The sequence below is a fragment of the Denticeps clupeoides genome, chromosome 9 (genome assembly GCF_900700375.1).
Source record: "Denticeps clupeoides chromosome 9, fDenClu1.1, whole genome shotgun sequence".
NCBI classification, from domain to species: Eukaryota; Metazoa; Chordata; class Actinopteri; order Clupeiformes; family Denticipitidae; genus Denticeps; species Denticeps clupeoides.
In genome coordinates, this window is record NC_041715.1 from 4,916,398 (window position 1) to 4,944,107 (window position 27,710).

The 27,710-nt window shown below is 47.3% G+C and overlaps 1 protein-coding gene across 4 annotated transcripts; it reads left to right on the plus strand.

Annotated features, from left to right (window-relative positions):
• Positions 1 to 27,601, plus strand: LOC114796990 (bromodomain adjacent to zinc finger domain protein 2B). 4 transcript variants are annotated; one of them, XM_028991566.1, is made up of 36 exons: positions 1 to 173; positions 1,740 to 1,898; positions 2,153 to 2,337; positions 2,453 to 2,629; positions 2,967 to 3,572; positions 5,203 to 5,824; positions 5,927 to 6,208; positions 6,870 to 6,930; positions 7,727 to 7,835; positions 8,019 to 8,120; positions 8,253 to 8,463; positions 9,777 to 9,869; positions 9,962 to 10,023; positions 10,344 to 10,409; positions 11,040 to 11,105; positions 11,664 to 11,708; positions 11,925 to 11,951; positions 12,622 to 12,687; positions 13,545 to 13,685; positions 14,231 to 14,485; positions 15,149 to 15,363; positions 16,214 to 16,288; positions 16,369 to 16,597; positions 16,680 to 16,742; positions 17,463 to 17,607; positions 18,481 to 18,536; positions 18,657 to 19,166; positions 19,663 to 19,936; positions 20,782 to 20,937; positions 21,583 to 21,743; positions 21,838 to 22,139; positions 23,957 to 24,092; positions 25,008 to 25,154; positions 25,792 to 26,066; positions 26,769 to 26,912; positions 26,995 to 27,601. In XM_028991566.1, exons 1-36 carry the CDS (start codon positions 128 to 130, stop codon positions 27,155 to 27,157), a joined length of 6,432 nt encoding a protein of 2,143 aa, XP_028847399.1. In that variant the 5' UTR covers positions 1 to 127; the 3' UTR covers positions 27,158 to 27,601. The 4 variants fall into 4 exon arrangements, with proteins under 4 accessions (XP_028847399.1, XP_028847395.1, XP_028847398.1 ...); XM_028991562.1 differs by having other exon boundaries at positions 18,481 to 19,166; positions 23,960 to 24,092; XM_028991565.1 differs by having other exon boundaries at positions 18,481 to 19,166; positions 21,838 to 22,034.
• The last annotated feature ends 109 nt before the right edge of the window (positions 27,602 to 27,710 follow it).

Sequence of the window (27,710 nt, forward strand, 5' to 3'; positions counted from 1 at the left end):
TTTCCGGGCCGGCAGTGACCAGTCGTTCCCTGTCTCAAGTGCCTTCCCCCTGGTCAGCCACCCCGCCTTCAGCCTCCACACCACCGCTGCTGGCCGCTCAGAGTTCGGGGGTCTGGGGTCCCTCAGCATGTCGGCCGCGTTGGCGGCCCACTCCCAACTCGGAGCCTTTCCAGGTACCCGTGGCCTCTGTTTGGTTCGTGGGTCTCCGAACGTGCCCGGTGAAGAAGAACGAAAAGAGCACCGCAAGTGCTAATGAGGCCGCGTCTTAATGAGCAGGTTTTGGGTCCTGCTGACGACTTCAAAGTTTCGTTCCGGTGGCTCGTGACCCCCTCCCCCATAAATCTTCACACGCGTTGGCCTTTACCAGACAGCGCGAGCGTGGGCGCTCTCCCGCCCCGAGTCGCCAGGACGCCGGTCCTCTTAACCCCGCCGCCGAGCCGCGCGGGGCAACGCTAGCATGCATCACCTTTATGGTATCGTCCATCAGTTCAACAGGCCACATTGGGCCCCTGACATTTATGGGAGGGGTGTCGTAAGGGTCGAGGCATTGGCTTTCACCCCTGCGGAACGCAGACTTGGACAACAGGGCGGGTTTTACAGCGTCGCCTGGCAGCTCGCGTTTTAGGAGCCCGCTTGAACGTGTAAATCTGGAATGTAAAAAAAGGAAAAATCCTTCAGATCTTCTCACTTCTGTGATGTTTTTTTTTTTTTTTTTGTTCCTTTTAACTACGTGTTCTTTCATAGATCTCAGTTCTCTGTATGTCGTGAAGGTGTCGGACCAGGACCATAGGGTTGGAGATCAGAAACTCTCTCCTGTGCTGCGTTTCCATCGTGCCAAGTTTGAAAAAGAAATATATGAAATCAGCGTCAGTGGAATGCACTGGTCATCCCCACCCGGGCCACATCAGAGCCGCTGCTAAAAACTCCACGTCCAGGCCGATAGAATCCTCGTTTCAGAACAGGGTTCCAGAGTTCAGCAATCAGAGAAGTATTTCCATACAAACCAGATAAACTGTTTGAACATCAGGAATGAGGAACATTCTTGTAGTGTGACACACTTGAAGACAACTGATACGTTCCCAGACTGACACTTCCTTGTTGATGACACATTAGTAGATTAAAGACGTGAGGCAATAATCCATTCGTCCATTCGTGAAAAATGTGATGCGCTGCGCTCCTCAGTGTTGTTGACCTCACGTGCAAGGAATGAGCCACCAGCCACCGCCTAGCGGTTAAGGAAGCGGCCCCGTAATCAGAAGGGTTGCCGGTTCCAATCCCGATCCGCCAAGGTGCCACTGGGGTGCCACTGAGCAAAGCACCGTCCCCACACACTGTTCCCCGGGCGCCTGTCATGGCTGCCCACTGCTCACTTTGGGTGATGGGTTAAATTGCAGAGGACAAATTTCACTGTGTGCACCGTGTGCTGTGCTGCTGTGTATCTTAAGTGACAATCACTTCACCTAGCTCCATCTTCAAGAATCACTATCCACCTCCTCTTTGAAACGTTCTGACGCACTTACTCATATCCACACGTACTTTTCCTGTATTCGATTTTTGAAAACAGCCCCCGTCATAGTCGCCGTAGCGAGATTCCCGCTGCTTCTGTACACTTTTAAAGTCCCGAAGATGCAAAGCGAGCAATGTTGTGTAAAATAACAGAGGAGGTTTTGTAAGAGCGCGTTGCCCCGTGATTCCGAAGCACGACGTCATTAACGCAGCTCTTCTCCGCCCTCCGTCAGACTGGTGGCGAGCGTCAGAGGCACACGGCCGCGGAGTGGCGGCTTTCTTCCCTCCCCTGCTGGGCCTGCCGTCCCTCTTTTCACCCTCAGCCCAGACCCAGAGTTCCGGCCCCTTCCAGGCCCGCACCCCCAGCAAAAATGGCCACGCCGCAGCCAAAGGTACCACCACATTTACATTTACTGCGTCTACCAGACGCCCTTATCCAGAGCAACTTACAATCAGTAGTTACAGGGACAGTCCCCCCCTGGAGACACTCAGGGTTAAGTGTCCTGCTCGGGGACACGATGGTAGTAAGTGGGATTTGAACGTAGGCACGTTTTGGCACAGATAGTGTCCCGAATTCGGCCTGTTTTTATGCTTATTGTTGCATGTGTGTAAAGCTTGCACTGATTGGATTGTTGCGCTGGCACAGGGGTTAATGGTAGTGCCGTCAACGGGAATAACGGCACAGCTGTCTCGGGAGGGTCGGCGTCCGCCACCTCATCCCCACCGCTCTCAGAGGCGGCTAAAGGCTCCAAAACCTCAGCCAGGACGTGCAAGAAGCCTCGGGACCTGAGTCACGCGCTGGAGAAATCCGTCCAGAAGCCTAAAGACAAGGTAAGGCGGGTGACGAAATCTGACGATAGTGTCCCTAAAACGCTATTTATCATTAATAATGGAAATATCGCGACTGCTATGAGTAGAATCGTGAAACGTTTACCCGGATCTCCAGAACAAAGCAGCAGGACTGTCCAGCGACTCGGGATCGTCATCGGACAGCTCGAGCGACGGCGTGAGCAGCAGCGACTCCGACGACCTGGAGGACGAGGACGACGAGGACAACGATCAAAGCAACGACAGCGAGGACTCTGATTCCGAGAAGGAGCAGCGGGTCAAGAGGCAAGAGAAGGTACCCGTTTGTGTTCAATACCACACTTTCACACCCCAGCAACCACTTGGGACCCCATAGCAGCATGTTGGCGCCGTAAAGATTTCCAGTTGCAACGCGCTCGGCAGGTTCGGCGGATGGACGTTTGCTCGGTTTCGTCAAAGCTGCCGGACTATTTTTATTCCTCAGACGGTATTGACCAGTTGAAGGGACTTCAGTCTTTGTTTTTTCTCGGCTGTAAATCCCGCGGTGAAATGGAGTCTGCGCCGGTAAAATGCCAAGGGCAGCTCCGCCGGTGGGCGGTGTGCAGCGTGTGTGTGTGTTTTGTGTCACGGCCGTTTCTCTCTTGTTGACGCAGAGTCGCTCTGAAGGCCAGAAGACTGGTTATCTCCAGGCCTCGGCGGAAAAGCCAAGCAAACCCACCCAAGACCAGCGGAGCGTCCAGTCGCGCAGGTCCCCGGACGAGCCCCCTCTTCCGGCCTGGTTCCCCATCGCCTCGGTCCTTCAGTCCCAGTCTGCCAGCTTGCTTTTCCCCACCTCCATGCCCAGAGAGGAGGGCGTGAAGCCGCACCGCAGCGTCATCCAGGCCACCGGATTGGTGGGCAGCGCCAAGCCTCTGGCTCTGGTCACGCAGCCCCGACGGGACTCCGCCTCCTCCCCTGTCACCCTGGTGTCCTCACCCAAGCCCCTCTCACTCTGCTCCTCTCCGAAACCGCGCTCGGTTTCCTCCTCCCCCAAACCTCTGTCCCTCTGCTCCTCCCCGAAGCCCCTGTCCCTCTCCTCGTCGCCGAAACCCCCGTCTCTGTCCTCGTCCCCGAAACCCCCAACCCTGTCCCCGCCTCACAAGCCCAAGGCCTTAAGCGGGTCCCCCCACCCGCCCGTCAAATCCGACAGCAGCAAGATCGGCGGCCGGACCCTTCTAGACGAGACCCTCTTACAGATCAACAGCTTCAAGCAGAAACAGGTCAGCTCGGCAGGCCGGCGCGGAACTAAATATTTTCGTACGCCTGCGTGTGAGGTGAGGCGGGGTCTGTGTGCCGCAACCGTTTCTCATTAGCGGGGTTCAAACAGCCGTGATAGGAAAAAAAAAAAACGAAATGCTGCGTTTCGTCCCCGTCCCCAAGCGAGAGTTTTGCGGCGTTCCTTAATTTATGCTTGATTGTCATTGTTTCCGACGTGGAGATTTGAAAAGGTCAGCCGGTCGCCCTTAGTCACCAAAATGAAACGTCTAAACACTCTTATCAGCAGCCGGGCTTTCATGCCGCACTGATCCGCTCACGACTGGTTATAGCCGCGCTGGGAATACTTCGGCAGGGCCTGACAAGCAATTAACTTCTAGCATCCTAAAGAGTTGGCGACGAGTTATCACGGGCGCCAGGGGAGAAAAAAAAAGCCTTTTCAAGTCTGATTACCAGCGCGAACGTTCGCCAGACGTGGTAAAGAGCGTCAATACACGCAGCGCGACCTTTTCAAAGATCTGCCCGCCTCTCCGAAGGATTTAGTCACGGCATTCTGGTGCCACGAAAGCATCGGGAAGAAACTTAAACCTACTGTTGACTTTATAAATGTGTGTACTTTTGTTTCTAGACAAGGTGCAGCGTGTCTTTATCAGGGACGAGCGTAGGGACTGCCGAATTTGGAGCTGTCGGGGTGGCCTAGCGGCCCCGTAATCAGAAGGTTGCCGGTTCGAATCCCGATCCGCCAAGGTGCCACTGAGGTGCCACCGAGCAAAGCACCGTCCCCACACACTGCTCCCCCTGGCGCCTGTCATGGCTGCCCACTGCTCACCAAGGGTGATGGGTTAAATGCAGAGGACAAATTTCACTGTGTGCACTGTGTGCTGTGCTGCCGTGTATAACATGTGACAATCACTTCACTTTCGAACTTTATTTGCATGTCTGGTTTAATGGCCCCTTAAGGGATCATTTGTATTTAGAGAAAATGCAATAAGCAATGATAATTACTGTGTTAAATAGCATTTATACTTAAATGTATTGTAATGAGTGATGCCCCGTCCACAAGAGAGCGTTTTTGTCTCTAAAACGGATAAACTGCTATTCGTTTTTTTTTTTTTTGAGAGAACGCTGACCTCCAACCTGACCTTTAACCCCAAACGAGTCCACAATCCACAAGTACAAGAAATCCTCCGGCTGGAGAACACTGACGTGTTTAACTCACCGCGCAGGAGAACCAGCTACCAAACAAGAAGAGCGAGGGGGGGGTTCAGCGCCACTTACAGGTGTGGAGGGCGAATAAAACAGCATTCGGGGCGTCATATGCGACTCTGTGAGGGCGACAACGTTACAGATAGTGCTACCGTTTTTTTGTTTTAGAGGAAAGTGTTCTCGTGTGGACGGGGCCTGAGACACACGTGCTAGGTCCTAGACTGTATTGCCAGATTGGGCGGTCATTGATTTGGATGATTTGGGGCTGAAAAACAGTGTTTTTTTTTCTCTGTTTTATTGCTCTCGTTTTCCTGTGTACCTCAAATAATTTGTGAAAATCTGTGTTATTTGTGTCATTTTATAAATATCATTTTTGGATTCGGCTCCACTTCTTGTCCCCATAGCTCAACCTTCTTTTTGTTCTTTCAGCCTTTTCTTTACCAAGAGCACGCCAAGCAGCTCTTTGCTGGGCACAAGAGCCAGAAAAGGACATTGTCTTCCTCCTCTTCCTCGCAGCCAGCAGCCAAGCGCTCTTTCGAGTGCAAGGTCCAGCCCCCGTACAGCAACCACTCCAACCTCTTTCTGACCAGCTCCCTGCTGGGGTCCCAGCACCCCAATGGAGTTATTCAGAGCGGCGTGCAGGAAGCCCCCCTGGCCCTCATCACCAAGCCCCGAGCCCAGAGCCGGATGCCAGACAAACCCCTGCTGGCTGCCACCAGCCCACCTTTCTCCACCCCCATCAACCTGACCATGGGGGCCAAGGAGCGCTCTTCAGCCGATCGTGCCCCGCCCCTGGAAGTTCCATCGGAGCGAACCTCTACCTCACCTGGCCTGGGGGCTCCTCACCACAGACACCACAAGAGCAAGGGCTCCAAACCCGCGGCTGTGGGCAAGGGTTTGAGCCGGAGCCACCTGGTGCAGTCACTGGTGGACCTGTTCCGCGCCTCTGACATGGACATCCCCAGCAGTAAAGACTCTGACTCGGCAGAGGACGAGGACGATGTGGAAGATGATGAAGAGGAGGAGGAGGATTCTAATGACAGTCCTTCAGGTCACTTCAGAAACTAATCTGCAAAGTTTGGTCTTTGCTTCTGTTTATAACTGCTATAAAATATTTTTATGTCATATTTTTATGTTTTAATGATCTCCACAGACTCTGAAAGCATCCTGGATAGCGACTCAGATGTCTCTGACGTGGCTGTGAAGGACCATGACGGTGTCACCACCGACACCGAGGCAGAGAGGACCCCTCTCAAACTCACCAAGGCCCCCTCTGCACCCGGCTACACTGCGGAGCTCTCCAGCGCCTGCACACCTCTCAACCTGCAGGTCGCAAAAGCTCCCGGCATTCCCTCCACTGCTGCCGTGATGAGCTCCGGCATGCTGTCCTTCCATGGCAGCCCCTCTTCTGGCTTCAGCCTCTCAACACCTCCAGGTGGGGCTCACCGGCATGCTGATCATTTACATTTACAGCATTTACCAGACACCCTTATCCAGAGCGACTTACAATCAGTAGTTACAGGGACAGTCCCCCCCCCCGGAGACACTCAGGGTTAAGTGTCTTGCTCAGGGACACAATGGTAGTAAGTGGGATTTGAACCTGGGTCTTCTGGTTCATAGACGAGGGTCTTACCCACTGAGAGGCGTTCTGACTGTATTTGCTAAACTGACATATAGGGTGGTATATACATAAACTGACATTTAGGGTGGTAGTAGCCTAGTGGGTAACACACTCGCCTATGAATCAGAAGACCATTCCATCCCACTTATTACCATTGTGTCCCTGAGCAAGACACTTAACCCTGACCCTGTAACTACTGATTGGAAGTCGCTCTGGACCACCAGAGCGACTGATAAATGCTGTAAATGTGACATATATTGTATATTATTGTTTTATTTAAACTACAACAAAGTTACACGGCACCATCTATTGTAATTTAACTGCCAAGATTCTTCAACCATTCTGTCGTGTGACTCCAGTCAGTAAAAAAATGGAATAAAAATGTGGGAATTTTTCAACAAAAATTATTTGTTTTATTTGGTAGATTGTGCTGAAATCTCAACAAACTAAATGTCAATTTTACTTTATCTTTCAGGGTCAGGCAGAAGGAAGAGAGTGACGGACGAGCGGGAGTTGAGGACACCTCTTGAGCTTGGGTATGTGTACTTTTCAAGTACTTTTCATCATGCGATCAGACTAATGTCCCTACTGAAATGATGAGAGCTGAGAAGACACCATAGGTTGAAGATGGCAGCGTAGGTTTGCAGCCAGGCCGAGCTGCGGTTTGGCGGAACAGCTGGCAGGTTATGGGCTCCCTCCGCTGCAGGACGGGTCCCGCGTGGAGTGGGAAGGTCAGGTGACGGCCCAGAGAGGAAGTGAGATGCTGGAGAGAGGAGAGACGGGTGGCGTCAACCAAGCTCCATGCTGACAGGCCCGTTCTCCCTTCCATTTGGGGGAAGCTCTCTCGGGGGAGAAGGAGGATAAAAGAGGAAGAGGAAGCAGCGGACAGGCGCTCTGGTTTTGTTCGAGATCCCAGGCCCCTTGGCAGGCGCTCGGGTTCAGGTGTCAGCTGCGAGGGCGGCTCTCCTGTCACCGTGGTCTCCAAAGCCTCTCCTCTCTAACACTCTTGCTTCACCACCAGCTGTCTGAAAAAATGAAGATGAACGTTCTGGTTTTGGAACGGAAGAGCTTCTGTTTTTTCCCGAATGGCTTCCGTTTCGTCTGTGTTTTGGAAGACACCTTATTATTATACGTTTTTTTTTTTTTTTTGCAAAGAATATTTCCCAATTTCTTCAATAAATTATTAGTTAAAGCGTGCAACCAACTTGCTGTACGTTTTCATCGTTTTTTTTTCATTATCACATTATTGATTGACATTAAAGGTTTTGGATTGATTTGCTGTTATTTTCGACATCGCAAAAACCAGGCAGATGTTACTGTACGCTTCTGCAGGTGGCAGAGGGAGACCCACATCAGGACCGCGGGTGGACGCCTGCAGGGGGAGGTGGCCTACTACGCCCCCTGTGGCAAGAAACTGAGGCAGTACCCCGATGTGGTGAAGGTAGAACTCGCAATTGTCCAAAGCCATTTACCTGAATTAATTATTATTACCCCAATGTGTTAATTGCATTGATTGCAACTATTTGGATTGATTATTAAGCTTCATGTTGCTATGGCTTTATTGAACAGTGTAAAATAAGCTGTGTGTGTGATTTTTAGTTGTCCTTTCTTGGTTTTGCTGCAGTATCTGGCCAGGAATGCTATAAGTGACATCACACGTGATAATTTTAGCTTCAGCGCTAAGATAAAAGTTGGTGACTTCTATGAAGCCAGAGACGGTCCCCAGGTACAGTAATTGTGTTTTTGAGCGCTGCCTTGCATTTCCATCCTTTATATCGTACATTTTGTCCTTTTGGCCTGTGACTTTGCATGGAATTAAATGAAATTTAAATGACAATTAACAAAAATATCTCCACAGGGTTTACAGTGGTGCTTGCTCAAAGAGGAGGAGGTAATTCCACGTATTCTGTTGATGGACGGGAGGCGAGGGCGCCCCCTTGGCTCTGACCCACAGCGGTCCGGAGACGGCTCAGACGGGAGGCGCAGGAAGGGCCGAACGCCCAGCGCTGCCGAGGCCGAGTTCAGTAACGCCGCCGATGCCAAACTCCTACGCAAGCTGGAAGCCCAAGGTCAGTTGCCGTTTATTAACCGTAAAACACCGTGGTCGCCGGTCTACATTATTGCAACGTGCAATTTACCACAAACACAGCCGCTTTACAACCTGTCAATGGAAAGACGGGTACACGGTCCACAGTGGAAGTAGAAACTTTAATTAGTTCAAATTAGTTGGGCTGTCAAGAGTTAATACATTAAAACTGCATTGGTGCAATTTTTCTAGTTTTCTAGCAATAACTGCACATTACTAAGGACAGCAATTTATGAGATATGACAGGTAAATAAGGGCAGTGGACATCAGGTAGTATCAGGTAAAGGTGTACTAAACTGAGGCCCCATCCACACGAGAACAATATTTTCTAAACCGGATTTTTGGTTTCTAAAATACTTGCGTTATCTGAAATGTTGTCATCCACACTGAGACGCATGTCCCCCCTCCACACCTATAAGGGGCACTGTAAGTACCCGCTCTCCTTGTTTGGCGTCTAGTTCTCCCCCGCGGTGAGTTAAACACGTCGTGGTTCTCCAGGTTCCATTAGAAATGTGCACCGTAGAGAGGATTTCTGGTAGCTGCTGCAGCACAACCACGAACGTGTTATCCGCCATTGTTGTATGTGTGACGCGTTCAGGGTTGTAGGTCAGGTTGGAGGTTGGGCAGCATTTTCACACACTAAAAATGGCACTTTGCCATCCATACAGATACGCGGAAAAAGAGAAATACCCTCTGGAACACGAGAAAAACGTTCTCGTGTGGACGGGGCCTGAACTGCCCCAGGATCAAAGGCGTAATTTTGGGTCTCATCGTGCTTCATCAGTGGCTTATATTGCCTGGATCAGATTTCTGCCCACTTATTTTTGCTCCCATTAATTTATGGCTACGCCCAGCATACGAAAAATAGTAAATGCATGACCTCCGACAGCCCCAGTTCACTCTCATACTCTCTGGTCTGTGTGTTTGTCATAGTAATGCCAGCAACTGTCAGAAGAGATGAGCCCTCTTCACACCGTTACACAGGATACTGGCATCACTCAAAGCCCACGAGAGTCAGAGAGTGGCAGCAGATGGGGCAGTGGTGGCCTAGCAGTTAAGGAAGCGGCCCTGTAATCAGAAGGTTGCCGGTTCGAATCCCGACCCGCCAAGGTGCCACTGAGGTGCCACTGAGCAAGGCACCGTCCCCACACACTGCTCCCCGGGCACCTGTCATGGCCGCCCACTGCTCACCAAGGGTGATGGGTTAAATGCAGAGGACAGATTTCACTGTGTGCACCGTGTGCTGTGCTGTACCCATTTACGCTCTGTCCCCAATCGCGTCTCGTGTCTTTTCAGAAATCGCCCGGCAGGCGGCGCAGATCAAGCTCATGCGCAAGCTGGAGAAGCAGGCGCTGGCCCGCGCCGCCAAGGAGGCCAGGAAGCAGCAAGGTGAGCGGGCGACCTCGCCTCCGCAACGCCGTGAGTACCGACCGGCCGCCGTAGGACCGCGGAGGCGCTAATCCCACTTCTGCCGCCCACAGCGATCGTGGCCGCCGAGGAGAAGAGGAGACAGAAGGAACAAATGAAGCTGCACAGACAGCAGGTAGACAGCTGGCCTTTCTTCCGAGTTCCTCATTTGGCTCCTTGATTCTTCTGCACGAAATATGACATGTTCGCCGTGCAAGCACACAACAGGCAAGCTTTGTTCCTTCTGGTGTAGAAAGATCTAAAGGATAGAGCTCTACGTTTGAAGGACGCCCGTGTGCAAACAGGGTCTTTTTTTTTTTTTTTTTGGTTCCCCATACGTCTCCAGCAGTATCGCTGACCTTAAGATTCTCAAGGAGGTTCTCAAGCATGGTGTCTTTTAATCAGTTAATCTTGGTAATGCATTGAATTCCGTATCATCTGTTTTCCGAAAAACAGGAGAAGATCAAGAGGAATCAGCAAATCCGCCTGGAGAAGGAGCTTCGGGCGCAGCAGATGCTTGAGGTAGCGGCGTCACATTGAAAGCACACTGGCCGCGCCTACATACTAAATAATGCCGTAAAATGCCCCCTTCGGCTGAAAGAAACCGCGCGGCGTGAGCCGGAGAGGTGGACACGGTCCGCATGTTGCCTTAACGGGATTTCTTTTTAACTACTTACCGAAACTCCACCTAATTTATTCTTCCCGGGTCCTCGTCACTTTTAAGCCCTCCCAGTTTTAATGGCCTTCGCACAATGATTGTTCGTTAATTTACGGCACGCGGCCGCAATTCTAAGCGTTTTTTTCTTTTTTTTTGCTGGCGCACGAGGTTTACCGAAGTTAATCCCAAAAGCTTCGCCGCGACACGCCCGCCGCAGTTTCCCTCGACTTATTGTCTCGTTTTGGAAATACAAAGCACTAAAACAAAGGGCCCGGCCTCCCCTCCCCCCAGCAGTTTTAATGCCGAATGCTATATTAAACTACGGTTAATTTAAAAAGCTAACCGGCTCTCTACTTAATTACATGCTTGTGTGGTTTGTAACAGTGTAATTGGTAGTAATTACGCGATGAATATTACTCCGCTGCTGAAGCATCCTGCTCTGATTTATTGGGCGCGTGGCGCGCCGCTCAGTGCAACTGGTCTTGCGTTCGCAGGCGAAGAGGAAGAAGCGGGAGGAGGCGGCCAACGCCAAGATCCTGGAGGCGGAAAAACGGATCAAGGTCGGTAAATTACCCAGAAGCACCGGGGCAAGCCTCACGCTGCAGACAAACCGCACTTCTGGGTGAAAGTAAATCCAGATGGACGTACTCGGGTGGATATTCCACATTGCGGTGGAAAATAACATTGAACAAGACGTTAGCGGGGGATGCTTGATGTTTATGGGACTGTCCTCCACCAGACCTCAGCCAAGTAATAAGTACATAATAGAATGTGGGTTTTTTTTGTAAAATAAAGTGTTCAGGCATAACATAAGACTAGATATTATTGAAAATTGGTGGTAGTGGCCTAGTGGGTAAGACACTCACCTCTGAATCGGAAGACCCACTTACCATAGTGTCTCCAGGGTGACTGTAACTACTGATTGTAAATCGCTCTGGATTAGGGCGTCTAATCAATGGCGTAAATGTAAAATTTAATTGATATTATTACTATTATGGATATGCATACAGCAAGAAAAACCTAGCCCAGACCTGTTCCCGTCAGTCAGAGGGTAATTCCTTGTTTGCACAAATCCTGCTTCCGTCTGTAACGGTGTGGTTTGGACTTTTCGTTCCCAGGAAAAGGAAATGCGGCGGCAGCAGGCGGTCATTTTGAAGCACCAGGTAACCGCCATCCCACGATGTCCACTATTCACAATTTCTAATCACTCTGTGCTGAAGGGGCTTTCCTGGTTATAACTGCTAAATGGGGGCATGGTGGTTCTTACAATCTGGGTATTATGACCTCATGACTCTTATTTTTTTTTTTGTCTCTCTCTCTCTCTCTCTCTCTCTCTCTCTCTCTCCTCTTTTGTAAAATTCGCCAACTCTTTCTGCCAGGAGTTGGAGAGGCATAGGCTAGATATGGTATGGGTACATTTTATCTCGCCACATCCACAACGCCTGCACTGTGACCCGGTTTATCGTATGGTTGTCGTAGCAATGACTAGTGCCCCGGCTGCTTCCGCGCTGCATCCCCCTCTGCATGGCATCTCCTACGTATTTATTTGGATTACCTCAGACGCCGCGTTCTTCCTCCCTCGCTCCTTTTCATGCCTAGTTGGGGCGCTGAGAGGGGAAATGCAAAAACTTTTTCACAAAAAAAAAAAAAAAAAAAAACATCCAAAAGCAACTTGCACTCAGTTGCACGGCCGGTTCTTACGTTTCAGCCGTCAGAAGACGCCGGTTCCAGACGTTTTTGCTGGCAGACCCGTGCTAGGCTCCGTTTTAATGGACAACACGTGCTGCGACGTCACGGCCTTCCTTGGTGCCGGGTGCACATGTTGAGCATCTGCCCTCCTTCCTGCTGCTCGCCGCTTCGCACGGCCCTGCGCTCGGCCGGGCCCGCCGCTCCATTTCTGCATCTGTGATTTGACGTGTCTTGTTCACCCACCTCGCTGCCTGCGTTTGACCCGTGAAACTGCCCATGTCCGGCGTGTCCTGTCTGTCCGTCTGTCTGTCTGTCCTCCCTTCTTTTCCTTTCATCTTCTGGACTTTCCTGGCCTCCCTGACGGAGTCTGTGCTTGTGTTCTGTTAGGAGCGAGAGCGACGCAGGCAGCACATCATGCTGATGAAGGCCGTGGAGGCCAGGAAGAAAGCCGAGGTCTGTCTGCGTCTCCTATAGTTATGTCATTTCATGAAAGAGCTCATTAGTTCTTCTTATTTAACTTTAAACGACACACACCACAGGGTTCCTAAGGTCATTAAAAACCTGGAAAAGGAATTCGAAAGGAGTATTGGAATAGGAAATAATCATATAAAGTCTTTGAAATCTGATTGACACATGAATGTATAACGAAGTACATAGTTCGTAGCGCGAGAAACGTTTTTCTACATTTACAACATCTTCTACTAGTTTAAAACTTCAGAGAACTTCAGGTCATGAAAATTTGCCCTCGAGTAATTGAAAAGTCATGGAGATTCTTTCCTAAACGAACCCTAAAACCTGCATACATACTTTTTATTTGATGATGATGATGCATCATAGCTCTTGAGAAAGCTTAAATTATTGGAATATTATCTACAATCAATCGAAAGTATTTGGTTGCGACATATCACTCTCGTCTAGGGCTGGTAAGTAACGTGACGATGTTTGGAGAGGCGAAAAGACGCACGAGGGCTACATGCCGTATGAACAGTGCTTTTAATTAGAGTGAGGAACACACACACACACACACACATACAAGCTCTCTAGCTGAGGTCTCCTTCATTTCAAGCTGAGGTCTCCTTAAGTGTGTTGCGGCGACCAATCAGCTCTCGCTAGGCCTGGAACTCCTCCCACCAAGGCAGCCTGAAAGAGACACAGGGACGTAACTGGCAGAGGCCTTTTAAAAATAAATTGGGTTTTTCCATCAAATTCTTTGTTTTTCTTTTCTTATTCTATGGTTCATTAATGTATTATTGTCTTGGATCGCATTTTTTGAAATCCAAGTTAAAAAACACATACTCCCGACTCCACAGGAGAGGGAGCGACTGCGGCAGGAGAAGAGGGACGAGAAACGACTCAACAAAGAGCGCAAGCTGGAACTGCGGCGGCTGGAGCTGGAGATGGCGAGAGAGATGAACAAGCCAAACGAGGACATGTGCTTAGCAGATCATAAGGTAATCACCCTAAACCCGACGGGAACGTCAGCAACCACACTTCTGAGGGCACGTTGCCCTCATCGAGTCAATTTCACATCACACGGGTTGGCCGTTACGGCCGATGACCTCAGCATTGTGTCTTTGCTTGAAAAGCCTGATTGGTCAAATTTTGAAAGAGACAGGATGAAAGAGTCGGTCTGCTGCCATCAAGTGGCTGCTGACGAATAGTGACCGGAGATCTTGTCATTTTCAGTTTCTCCCTGTTCTGTGGTTTATGGTTATTTATGGATTGCCACACCAACTTTATTTATAAAGCGTTCTTCAATTTAGAGTGTATCAAAAAAAAAAAAAATGTAATAAGTAAAAAATAAATAAATAAATAAATAAAAATTTGAATAAATAATGTTTATCTGAAGTGGCAGTGGTGATTTATCCTAGAGGATATGTTTTGGTCATGCTGTTCACACGATGCAACATGACCATCACAGAACAAGATGAGGGTATTTCTTTTTTCTTTTTGGCATTTTGTTTTCTGAACTCCGTTCCCCCCCCCCGCGCCGCAGCCGCTCCCAGCGCTCCCCCGCCTGCCGGGCCTGCTCCTGTCGGGCCGCACCTTCTCCGACTGCCTGATGGTGGCGCAGTTCCTGCACAGTTTCGGCCGGGTGCTGGGCCTGGATCCGAGCGCCGACGTGCCCGGCCTGAGCGCGCTGCAGGAGGGTCTGCTCAACGTGGGCCACAGCATGGATCGGCTGCAGGACCTGCTGGTGCGAATGCTCTCCAATGCGTTGTGTGACCCCGGGATGCCGCCTGGACACCGGGTGAGACACAAACACACGCACACACAAATACACTCAAATAGGATTATTTGTAGGATTATTCAAGCATTCACATTCAGTATATGTAAAGCATTTATCATTTTATTATTTAAATTAAAATATTGCAAATTCTCACAAGCCCTGAGAATCTCTAAAATGCTCAAGAAATTCAGATCACCGGTGTATTTACGAGTAGAAGCGCACACACACACCCGCACATTCGGCATTTAAACGACGTCAGCAGTATTTCTGCTCACGCCGGCCACACCGTTAGTATGCATGCTGCAGTCGCAATTAAGGACTGTGCAGCGCCGGGGACCGCGTGGGGAGGCTGAGATGTGATCGGAACGCACAAGCAGGATGTTATCAGCGTTGTAGCGCCGTGTAACTAGAAATGAAAAGGGAGCTTATCTGCTTCAGAGCCTAATGGTGTTTGTCTCTATTAATGCGGCGTCTACAATGAGAACCGCATTTCAGATTGTCCCCGGCGGGGTTTCTTTCTTTTTTTCTTTTTTTTTTTGACAAGGCTAATCATGAGCATTGGATTTAAAAATTAACTTTTGGAAGGTAAAAATTAAAGAACTGTTCTACTTTGAACGATCAAAATGTAACATTTTGTGGTTCTACTTTGTGATATTTGAGGAAAATGTGTGAAATTCACTCCAGGCCAAAACAGCACTAGGGGAGCATCTGACCAACGTGGGCATCAACAGGGACAACGTGTCTGAGATCCTGCACATCTACATGGAGGCCCATTGTGGACAGTCGGAGCTGGTAGAGAGCCTGAAGACCAAGGCCTTCCAGGCCCACAGCCCTGCGCAGAAGGCCTCCATCCTGGCCTTCCTAGCCAATGAGCTGGCCTGCAGTAAGAGTGTTGTCAGGTATGGCTATTTTCTGGCCAGATTCAGACTCATATAGCATCACAGTCGTATTCACAGACATTACAGAGCAGTAAACTATAATAGATAGACTGTAGTGATAGTAGCCTAGTGGGTAACACACTCGCCTATGAACCACTTACTACCATTGTGTCCCTGAGCAAGACACTTAATCCTAAGTTGCTCCAGGGGGGGACTGTCCCTGTAACTACTGATTGTAAGTCGCTCTGGATAAGGGCGTCTGATAAATGTCGTAAATGTAAAAAATGTAAATGTTGTCGGGTAACCTCAGTGTTGCTGTATAGGTGCCTAGTTCTGGCAACATTTGGTCCAAAAAGGCACCGAAACACACACACACTTTTGGCTAAGGATGTAACTGACCTGTTAAAATGCTTAAATAAAAAGGTGGCTCCTCAACACCTGATCTCCGCAAGCAAGCCAATTGTCCGTAGTTATCAAACTACAAACCGCCCAATCTGGCAACACTGGGTGACCCCTCCTTCAGGGTCACCCTTCATGCTCTTTTATCATAATAACACGTGTTCGTAGCGTCATCTATATAATAGACATACCGGATAGTTTTTATTCATAAATTCTATTTGGTGAACTAGTGAATCTTCCCCCCCGAAAAGTGTGTATTTTATAGAGATGGGCATATTTAATCCAGCTTTGCCAATTATTACGCCATGCACACATAATTTTGACAGCGCTGAAAGGGCTTTGTGGAAGTGAAACTGTTCGGCATTCGCGATTGCACGTCCCGCAGTTGACATCGAGCTCTCGGAGACAGACTGTAAACACGGGAGACAGGTGGAATTCAGAATTGTGTTGATTTCTTTTCTTCTTCTGCCAGTGAAATTGACAGAAACATTGATCACATGACTAACCTGAGGAAGGAAAAGTGCGTGATTGAAGGCAAGCTCCGCAAGTGAGTATCAGCGCACGGCTGGCTGCTGGAGGTGCGCCGCTGACGCCTTATTCGCCCGTGTACCGTGTGTCGGGTTCTAGGTTGAGGAACATCTACGCCAAGCGCACGGGGAGGAGGGACACTTATGTAGGTGGGGAGGAGACGCCCACACTGGGAACGCCCAGCTCTGGCCGCAAGCGGAAGCGGAAAGGAGCGGAAAGCGACGATGATGACGAGGAGGACGAGGACAGCGAAGATCAAGGAGATGAAGACGACGATGAGGAGGAAGAGACAAAGAAAGGGAAGAAAGTGGAGACCTGCGATGATGAGGTTGTCTTTTTTTTTCAGCGTTTGTATTCATTCGCCTTCTTGTGTTTGTTTGCGTGACATTAAACCGAACTCGTCCATGCAGGATGAGGGCGATCGGACAGCGAGCGTGGAGGAGCTGGAGAAACGGATCGAGAAAATGTCCAAGGTAAATTAATTTGTCTTTTCTACATTTACAGAAATGAACAGAAGTGTACTTGCCCATTCTGGACGATTCAATACGGCACACGTCCAGGTGTAGAGCAGCGTCCATCTCCTTCCTTCCTCCACCGTCTCCCTGCATTTTCTACACTCATAACACTACCCATACTGCCCACTACCATCCCCAACATGCAGGTTGTCAGCACTTCATGCATTCATACATTCTGAATGGGACCCAGGGTTAGACGCAGGGTTGCAGGTGCAGGGAAAACATTGTTCCTGTGACTTTTCAGTGATTCTAAGGCAAATTTTCATGACCATATGGCATAGATCATCAGGTGTAATTTACATGACGTGGCTGCAGAGATGCTGGAAACCACGTGACGTGGTTCACTACGTAAAGCCAGCAAAGATACTACCGACCTGCGCTAGTTTTAAACATTGTAGTTGGAAACGTAGAAAAACTTTCTCGCGCAGTCTTATGGGAACTACGTACTTCATGCTATACATTCTTGTGTCAGTCAGATTTCAATGATTTTTAAAGAACTTTATATGATTACTTCATATTTCAAAACTTTTCATGGCCTGGAAAATTCTCTTTTTAAATTCCATGACTTTTCCACGTTTTTAATGAAACCTTAGAATTGTTAAGGAGCTAATTGTAGACCAGGATTATCAGCATGATGACATCAACTCCACATGCCCTGATCACCCCTCTCTACCTCAGCAACAGACCCAGATCCGGCTGAAGCTGTTTGAATCGTCCCACTCGCTGCGCTCCATGATGTTCGGGCAAGACCGCTACAGGCGGCGCTACTGGGTCCTGCCTCAGTGCGGCGGCATCTTTGTAGAGGGCATGGAGAGTGGAGAGAGTAAGTTCCGCTGTCCAATCGTGAGACAGCATGGCTTTCTTGGTGGGGCTTTTAAACTTTTTTTTTTTTTAATCTGTTTCAAGCAAAAAATATTTTGTTGGTCCCTAAGCTATAGATAAAATAATTATTGCCATAATTCTTTGTCATTAATTAGCATTAGTAATGGTGTTAATGTTAAAACAACATTAAAGATAATGAAACAAAAATCTCATGGCAATAATTAGCTGAAATAATGTAGTTTCATATATGTAAAGTGCACAAATGATCTCAGACCAGCTCAGTGATAGACCATCTATATCCAAACTATACTGCATATACCACATTTTCAGCAGTGATGGAAAAAAGCGCTGACAATGTTGTAGCACTCTTGGCAAATTTGAGTCCATTTCCGGTCCATTTACAAATAATATTCTATTCTCTTCAGTCTAGAGATCAACAACATGTAAAAAAAAAAAATATTTAAATAATTTAATGGAATCCGGAATTGATCTCTTCATCGATGGTAACTTGAAAGCACGTTGTAAGTCGCTCTGGATAAGGGCATCTGCCAAATGCCGTAAATGTAAATGTAAAATGTAAATGAAACCCATTTGGCATGACACACCAGATGACCGTCTGAGCAGTACATTTAGTACTCTGAGAATGGCCTGTTGTGTTGCAAAAAAGTGAACACTGACTAAACTTACAAAACTTACTAATATTTTAGCATTGACATAATGTAAATAAACCAATCAAACTTGCTGTAACCTAATTATTACATCGATGCTAAAAATTAGGTGTGACAGATGACTTCAATTTTTTTAAGTTTAGCCAGTGTTTGATTTTTACAGTGTGTGTAGTGGCGATGTTAATGATGGATATTTTTCTGTTCAGGTCCGGAGGAGCTTGAGAAGGAGCGGAATCGATTGAAGGAGGCAGAGCTAATCCAGGTGAAGGAGGAGCCTCTGGAGGAGAAGCCACTCGGCTGCAGTCCTGAACTTAAGATCGTGCAAGAAAACCAGACTGCTGAAGTTCAGACTGAGAAAGACTCTCTGAACCTGTTCCTGCAGAAACCTGGCTCGTTCTCCAAGCTCAGTAAACTTTTGGAAGTGGCCAAGATGTCCCCTGTTGAAGGCAGCCACACACAGAGCCAGAGGAGCAGCCCAGCCACTGTCCCCACCACCGCCTGCTCTCCAACCAACACTCTGACTACCTTTCCCAGCATCCCTTTGGCCCCATCCATCCAGCCCAATTCAGAGGTCAAGCCGGACTTGTGTCCAGCAGCCCCTCTCCTCAGCACATCCTACCTCAGTAGCCCAGCAAAGACCTCCAGCAGCCCCCCATCCCTCCTGGCCAGTGACCAGCTCTTCAGGGTGCTGACTGAGAAGGGCGGCCACTGGTTCAGCCTGCTGCCTCGCTCCCCGTGTGACGACTCCTCACTGACGACCAGCCCCGCCCAGCCCAGCACGCTCAGGCCAAATTCCCCCTCCTCCCAGCTTCCCGGCAGCCACCAGAACTCATCCACCCCTGCAATCGACTGCTCCGCTACCAGCAGCAACCTCACAATACCAGCTATACAGGTGGGCGTCGGTCTATCGAGGTTATAAAGCATCGGCTCCATCGGCTTTTTATTTATTATTTTTTTTCCTGAAATCCGGATAACCATTAGCAGCCTAATTTAACGTCAGTGCCTTAGAAACATTTGACATATTCTTTTACATTTGCAGTATTTTGCGGACGCCCTTATCCAGAGTGATTTACAATCAGTAGTTACAGGGACAGTCCCCCCCTGGAGACACTTAAGTGTCTTGCTCAGGGACACAATGATAGTAAGTGGGGTTTGAACCTGGGACTTTGTGGTGTTCTGGTTCATAGACGCTAGTCTTCCACCCCAAAAACGAAGTAACCAGGTGATCAGTAATCTTTGTGTCAACATTTTATTCCGAGAAACTATACATAATAATGTTCGCTGAATACTTATTGCGAAAATTCCAGTAAAAAATATACTTACTGACACGAAATGTATTGTTTGTAATTCAAAACCCTGCCACCGGTCATTATATCATCACTCTGCAGGGGCGGTCAGGCCTGCAGGTAATGGCTCTGCCATTCTGTGGCTGGCCCGTAGGGGTGGTGAGTCCAAACTTTCCGAGTCTCCTGCCCCCCTTGATGATGGGATCAGGATGTCAAGCCGCAGAAGACAACGTCAGCCCCTTCTTGTCACCCAGCGCGGCCACCAGCAAGAGCGGGTCACCAGGACCCCTCAGCGACAAGACGCCTTCGGCCCCCTCTCCTGTGGTTGAAGCCAGCAAGCCACAGGACCATCCTTCCCCGCAACCCATCCCAGAGGGTGAGGAGTGGTCTGATGGCTACAGATATAGTCGTTCTCTTAGGGAAATATTGCGCTAACTAAATATGAAAACAACAATACTGTGTTGCTAGAAGTTAATAAAACTTGTTTCTTGTGGAATTGTGCTTTGTGGGGACCAGAATGAAGTTGTGTTTATCGTAAAGGCAATTGCATCTCTCTCTCTCTCTCTCTCTCTCTCTCTCTCTCTTTTGTGATTGTTGTGATCTAAAATGCCTCAATTTGTGGCAACTTTAGTCAAACTGTGTTTTTTGTGAAATAAGTGAAATAAGTCAGTCAGGGTGATTTGCCTCGGCTGGGTCATGCATGTCTACAACGCTCCGTAAGTGCTGTGCGGTTTGTGTTCCACCACACCATTGCATGCGGTAGAAAGTAGCGTAACGGGAAGTGCAAGTGAGGTTGGCGCGCACGGCCGTCTAGTACAACTACTTCCTGAGAACTACAAGTAGTTCCTGACTTCGGCCCTGGCATTGAACTTGAGTTCAGATGTTGGAACTAGACCGTCCGAGCGAATATCGGCCTAGCCGCAGCAGCTATTACAAGGAGAAGGGACGCGCAACCACAGTTTACCCCCACTTTTGTGCAGCACGATCCTTGCCGGACATTTTTGAGGGTAAATGAGCAGCATTCCTGTCACACATGCCTGCAAGTTTGGTAACGTGGAAGTAAAACTGATTACGTTTGAGTGATGCTGCAATAGGTCAAAACTGTGAAAAAGCTGCAGTGATTCGACAAAAGTGCTGAATGGTCGAAATTGCGTTAATTGTTGCAATTGCAAGATACACACACACACATATTAAATTAAATTTGTGTCTGCGTGTGTGTAGAGCTGCTGACGGGCTGGTGGAAAGTGGGAGACGCCGAGCAACTTCGCTCCCTGGTCAGGGCGCTCCACTGCAGGGGCGTCAGGGAGAGGTCCTTGCAGAAACAGCTGCAGAAGTACATGGACATCATCACCCAGGCGTGCGCCAGACACAGAGATGGTCAGTCTCCCTCCTTCACTCTGCTCTTCATGTCAGGATTGAGGAAGATGATGCGGCAAATTAATTACGTACATTCACATCCCTTCCTGGTGTCCAATGATGGACACGTTATTCACTAAGAGTCACTGATTATATTACTTTATATATGGCTTAATAACAAAAGTAATTAGTAACATTATTCGTTGTGCTACACTTTACTAGAAGAAATAACCTCCTATAGAAGGAGTGATTAAACATACTTCAAACCCATTCAGTTAGCATGAAAAAATGACAGTTTTAAGTGAAAGTGAAGTGATTGTCACATGTGATACACAGCAGCACAGCGAAACCACAGTGAGAATTTGTCCTCTGCATTTAACCCATTTGGGGACGGTGCTTTGCTCAGTGGCACCTTGGCAGATCGGGATTCGAACCGGCAATCTTCTGATTACGGGGCCGCTTCCTTAACCGCTAGGCCACCGTCAGCACCTGTATCGTTTTCCCTCATAACACATTACTACCGTGCTGCCAGGACAAAGTTTTACAGCGATATGCTTTGCATATTTGCGATAAACCCAGAATGATTCACATTAAATTCACATTTTTCAAATCCCTTATAGTGGGGGAAGTAGCAATATTGCTGAGTAACATGTTGCTTGCCTCCAGTGGCATTGATGGACGTGACGGAGTTGGAGGAGAACCAGGTTACCGAGGAGACGCTGGAGACCTGGTGTGTGGAGGAGCAGGCCATGGAGGTGGACATCGGAGTGCTGCAGCAGGTGGAGGAGCTGGAGAGGAAGGTCACCTCCGCCAGCCTGCAGGCCAAGGTAAGGATCTCCGGAGCGTTCCGGATGACGGAAGCCGAGTGTCGGGGGCGCCAGTGCTGAGGCTGTGCATCTCTCTTCCCCAACGTCCCCACAGGGGTGGATGTATCCAGAGCCGCAGTCAGAGCGAGAAGACCTGGTCTATCACGAGCACAAGAACGGGCCTAAGCTGCGCTCCGCGGCTAAGGGCTCCGGTGAGGAGTCCGGCAGAGGCGGCATAGTACGGCACGCCAACAACCCGCTCGATATAGCCGTCACCAGGCTGGCAGAGCTGGAGAGAAACATCGAGCGAAGGTACCTGAAGAGTCCCTTAAGCACCACCATTCAGATCAGGCTGGATCATGTGGGTACGGTTACTGTCCCTGCTCCTGCACCATCCCCTAGTGCTGATGGTGAAGGGTAGGTCATCCAGATTCATTCCAGCGCCTCTGCCCGCTGCCGCTTCCTGGAGCTTGTTGCGTTTGTCTTGGCCCGCCCTGTCTTGGCCCGCCCCGCCCCGCCCCGCTCTCGCACCTTGCTTTGCTCCTTGCTTGCTGTGAACTCTGTGCCAGGGTTCTCTTTTCTGTTTCTGTTCTTTGTAGGGCTGCACGACTGCTTTTACCAAAATCTCTGTTTTCACACAAGCGAAAAATACGATATATTTTGGTATTGCCAGGAGCTTGACAAAATTAGGAATTTTGGAAATTAGGAGTAGGAAAGTAAAAAGGAACGGGTTTAAAAATAGAGCATAAAGCATATTCCATAATGTAAAATATATGGGCCTAGTGCTAAACAAGGCTTAGTGCATGGGGAGGATTCTCTAACATTACCTCAAGTCCACATCTGGACTTGACAGAAATGAAGAGATGCTAATGTTGAAACATACCAACACATCACGAATGTACTATAGGACTAGGCTAATACCAATACATCACGAATGTACTATAGAACTATACTAATACCAATACATCACGAATGTACTATAGAACTATGCTAATACCAATACATCACGAATGTACTATAGAACTATACTAATACCAATACATCACAAATGTACTATAGAACTATACTAATACCAATTCATCACGAATGTACTATAGAACTATGCTAACACCAATACATCACGAGTGTACTATAGAACTATGCTAATACCAATACATCACGAATGTACTATAGAACTATACTAATACCAATACATCACAAATGTACTATAGAACTATACTAATACCAATTCATCACGAATGTACTATAGAACTATGCTAACACCAATACATCACGAGTGTACTATAGAACTATGCTAATACCAATACATCACGAATGTACTATAGAACTATACTAATACCAATACATCACAAATGTACTATAGAACTATACTAATACCAATTCATCACAAATGTACTATAGAACTATGCTAACACCAATACATCACGAGTGTACTATAGATCTATGCTAATACCAATACATCAGAAATGTACTATAGAACTATGCTAATACCAATTCATCACGAATGTACTACAGAACTATGCTAATACCAATACATCACGAATGTACTATAGAACTATGCTAATACCAATACATCACGAATGTACTATAGAACTATGCTAACACCAATACATCACGAGTGTACTATAGATCTATGCTAATACCAATACATCACGAGTGTACTATAGAACTATGCTAATACCAATACATCACGAATGTACTATAGAAGTAACAGCTTGTGACATATTTCAGGAAATATACATACATTATTTATATATATATACACACACATCTTAAAATGTTTCATTTAAATCCAATAATCTGCTGAAAGAATGGGAATTATGCTCGTAACGGTGCAGCCCTGTATGCTCCTGCTTTGCCTGCTGTGCTGTTTCATGTCCAGTGTGTGATCCTGCATGGCATCTGGCGTCTGTGGTCAGCCTTGTGCCCATCTCCCATCAGTCATCTATGGCTATGGTCTGCACCCACACACCCCTCATTTGTCTCTTGGTAAAGGCATGTGATGACGTGTTGCACCTTCTTTACCCTGGTCTTGCTTTTTTTTTTTTGAGGGTGGGGTTTAGGTGAACCGGACGGTTCTGTGAACGTGGCTTTATTTGCATTTGGTGGCTCTGTGTGCCGCCGCCGCTGGCAGTGGCTTGGTGTGCAGTGCTGTGTGGTGCTGTTCTGGGTCTGGGTGGGGGAATGCCCTGTTTCTGACCGTGCCGCGTGACCTGCGCATCGTTCTCCCGCAGCAGCGAGGAGGACATTGCCCATGGACTGAAGGTGTGGAGGAAAGCCCTGAACGAGGTGCGCAGTGCTGCCCAGCTGTCGCTCTGCATCCAACAGCTGCAGAAGTCCATCGCCTGGGAGCGGTCCATCATGAAAGTGGTATGTTCCGCTCAGTCCACACAGGTTTCCAGAGGAAATATTATAATACAGCCATAAATTTGTAATACTCAGGTACAAGTAAAATGTAGTTATCCAAAAAAATTGCTCAAGAAATAGTACAAAGACATATAGTGATAAGAATACAGTATTCAAGTGCTGAGTAACTGTTGGATTTTAATCTAATTTATTTTTTAGAAATGATGACAGAAAAAAATATAGATGTTCTAATTCTGGTATTTTTTAATTATAATATCAATTATATTAATAATAACTTAAAGTATGATTTGTAGAATGCAATGGACTAAATCTGAGCATACAAACTATTTTATATATGCTAATAGGTGTGTTAGCACAGGGCAGTGGTAGCCTAGTGGCTAAGGAAGCAGACCTGTAATCGGAAGGTTGCCGGATCGAATCCCAAGGCCTCGAGGCGCTTCACTTTCACTTTGCATTGACATATTAAATGATAACGCCTGTTCCTTCCTCTACAGAAAATTTACAGAGGTCTGCATGGCTTATGGCACCATTCAACGAAAATTCTAAATGTGTCGATATGAAAGTCTGGGATTCTCTATTCTGTCTTTGGTTTTAGCACTGGAGACAGTCGCATCTGCCATTTTTCATCTCTGTGTCTGGGCTATGCGTGTGTGTGGTCATGTGACTGCGTGTCTGATTGGTGATACTGGCAGCATCTGTCTGGCAAAAATAAAGCATATAAATGGTTTTTAAAAAGTAATGAGTCAAGTGTTGCCCAATGTAGTGAAGTAAGAGTAGAGTTTCTAATTTGCAAATGTATGCAAGTAAAAATAAAAAGTATGGCGTAGTAAAAATACTCAGCATTTTTTCAAAAAGTCCATGTAAATGTTACTACTCTCACTCATGAGGTCTCATTCATTCTGCTCGGTGTGCCTGCAGTATTGTCAGATTTGCCGTAAGGGCGATAACGAGGAGTTGCTGCTGCTGTGTGATGGCTGCGATAAAGGCTGCCACACATATTGCCACCGGCCTAAGATCACCTCCATACCTGAAGGAGACTGGTTCTGCCCAGCCTGCATATCGACGGTAATCACAGTTTCATTTTTATTCAGCTGGTAGAGACCAGGTATTGGTAAGATATTTGGTGGATATAGTAAGGGGCAGTGGCGGCCTAGAGTTAAGGAAGGTTGCCGGTTCAAACGCCAAGGTACCACTGAGGTGCCACTGAGCAAAGCACCGCCCCCACACTCTGCTCCCCGGGGGCCCCTGTCATGGCTGCCCACTGCTCACCAAGGGTGATGGTTAAAAGCAGAGGACACGTTTCACCGTGACACTGTGTGCTGTGCTGCAGTGTTTCACAATCACTTTCACTTTGACATTTTTTTCGATTGGAAGAATTAACGCAAATTCAACCAAACCCCCTCAAATGGTGTATGGCCTCACAGTTTTGTCCATTCACTGCAACCTTTCTGCATATTTGACCAATGAACATCATCAGTCGTAAAAAAACAACCACATTTGGTTCTTTAAAATGCTCTGAAAACTAATTTCCATTTACCCAGCATGCCACTGCAGAGTTTCTGTTGATAATATCTTATTTGCAATATTAATTTCTAATTTAATTATGGGCATTATATGGGCTTATTTAGCGTCATTTGGTTTTAAGATGTAAGACTTACAACAGACCTTTATGACTTTTCTGTTCATATTGTCCGTACTCTAGGCCAGTGGACAGTCCCTGAAGAATAAGAAGTCGCAGAGCCGAACAGCACCGGGAGGGGGGAAGAAGGGTACTGAGGTGAAAAAGAACAAGGCCTCAGATGAGGACACGGTGAGCACCAGCGGCACCCCAAAGAAAAGAGCAAAAGAGCCCAAAAAAAGAAAAGCAGACGAGAGCCCAGCCACCAGTCAATTGAAACCGGACACGCCCGCCAATGGGAAAAAAGCAAAGGCCGCCCCTGTGATCCGAGACAACGAGCGGGACCTGACAATGTGCAGGTATTTAAAAAGAAATCTCAGTTCTACTGGTACACCCACCACCCACCGCTTTTCTGCTCGGAATTTGGTCGTCTTCGTTTGGAGCCAGACCTGTTACAAAAGTGGACGTAAATTCAATTGTAATTAAAATCTAGATGATAAGCTAATGAAAAACTCCTCCTGCACTGCCTGTGTCCCCTGTTTGCACTGTATGCAGCCTGGTTTATGTCAGTATGTAACTTTGTTCATCTGGTTAAATGTTACATGTAGGTTCCGTTTCACTATGTACACACTATATAACATGGATGACAATGAAATGACAATAAACCTCAACTTCACTTCACCAGTTCAGAAGGTCAAAACCGCTTTACAAACATCAAGAGCATTTTAAATTTAAGTGTTTATTTTGTGTTTAGTTTTCTACAACGGTGTGTCAATTATATAGCGATAATACAGGTGTAATTACACAGATTTTACCAGAAACGTTTAATTCCACTCTGAAGGTGAACTTTAATTATGTTTTTTCTAAACTTTCAATCATTCTGGACGACACACAAAATATCTCATTTAAAACAAAAAATTCTGGAAAAAATTAGTGCTGCTTACTCCCTTACTCTCATAACTTGTAAATGTTCCCAAAACACTAAATATCGCATGAGAACATCTTAGACTGTGTTCTCATTCATTCCAACGTTCTAAAAGGTTCTGAATATTGTTTGTCAGATTGCTTCTCGCTGACCTGGAGGGTCATCCGGACGCTTGGCCATTCCTGACACCCGTGAATAGCAAATCTGTCCCCGGCTACAAAAAAGTCATCAAGAGGCCCATGGACTTCTCAACCATCCGAGAAAAACTTGTCAATAACCAGTATGTAACCTTTGTAATATTTACCACCCACAAACTAACATTACCATGTTAACATGAATTTAAAAATTTTCTCTCGTTCCAGGTACCTGAACCTGGAGACGTTCATTATAGACGTCAACTTGGTTTTCGACAACTGTGAAAAGTTCAATGAAGATGGTTCTGACATCGGCCGGGCGGGACACAGCATGAGGAGTTTTTTTGAGAGGCGGTGGCCCGATCTGCTGAAGAAAATGAACTCGACATGATGTTGCCCTCATTACGCAGGAATATCATTTCTTTGGCTGAGCACTTGAACAAGGAGCATTTGTCTCATTGCATTCAGCAGACAAGGCACTGCACCACAACCCCACGAACCACAACGATGACATGAGTCCTGGTTTGCTGGAAAAGAGAATCGCGCCCAGAGAGCTCCTGAAGCATGATGGGTGTTTTCAAGTGCAATAACATTTGCTTTAAACAGCACTGGATCTAGAACCATCACAACACCGGGATCACATTTCCCACTACCTGTAAATACATAGATTCTTTTTTTTTTACTTTGCCATTACAATTACAGTGAATGTATTTAATTATTATGTTCCTATTATTTATGTGTAAATGGTTCTGTCTTCGTTTTCTATGAAAAGGAAGAAATAACAAAAGTAAAAAAAAAAAAGAATGTTTGGGTTTTTCTTTTTTTTCTTTTTTAATAAATGAAAAATAAAGCAAAGGGGGGAAATGTTTACATTGTTCTGTGCCTCTGAGCATTAAAGGACAATAACTTAAAAGAAAAAAAAGTCAAACATACAAAAAAAAAAG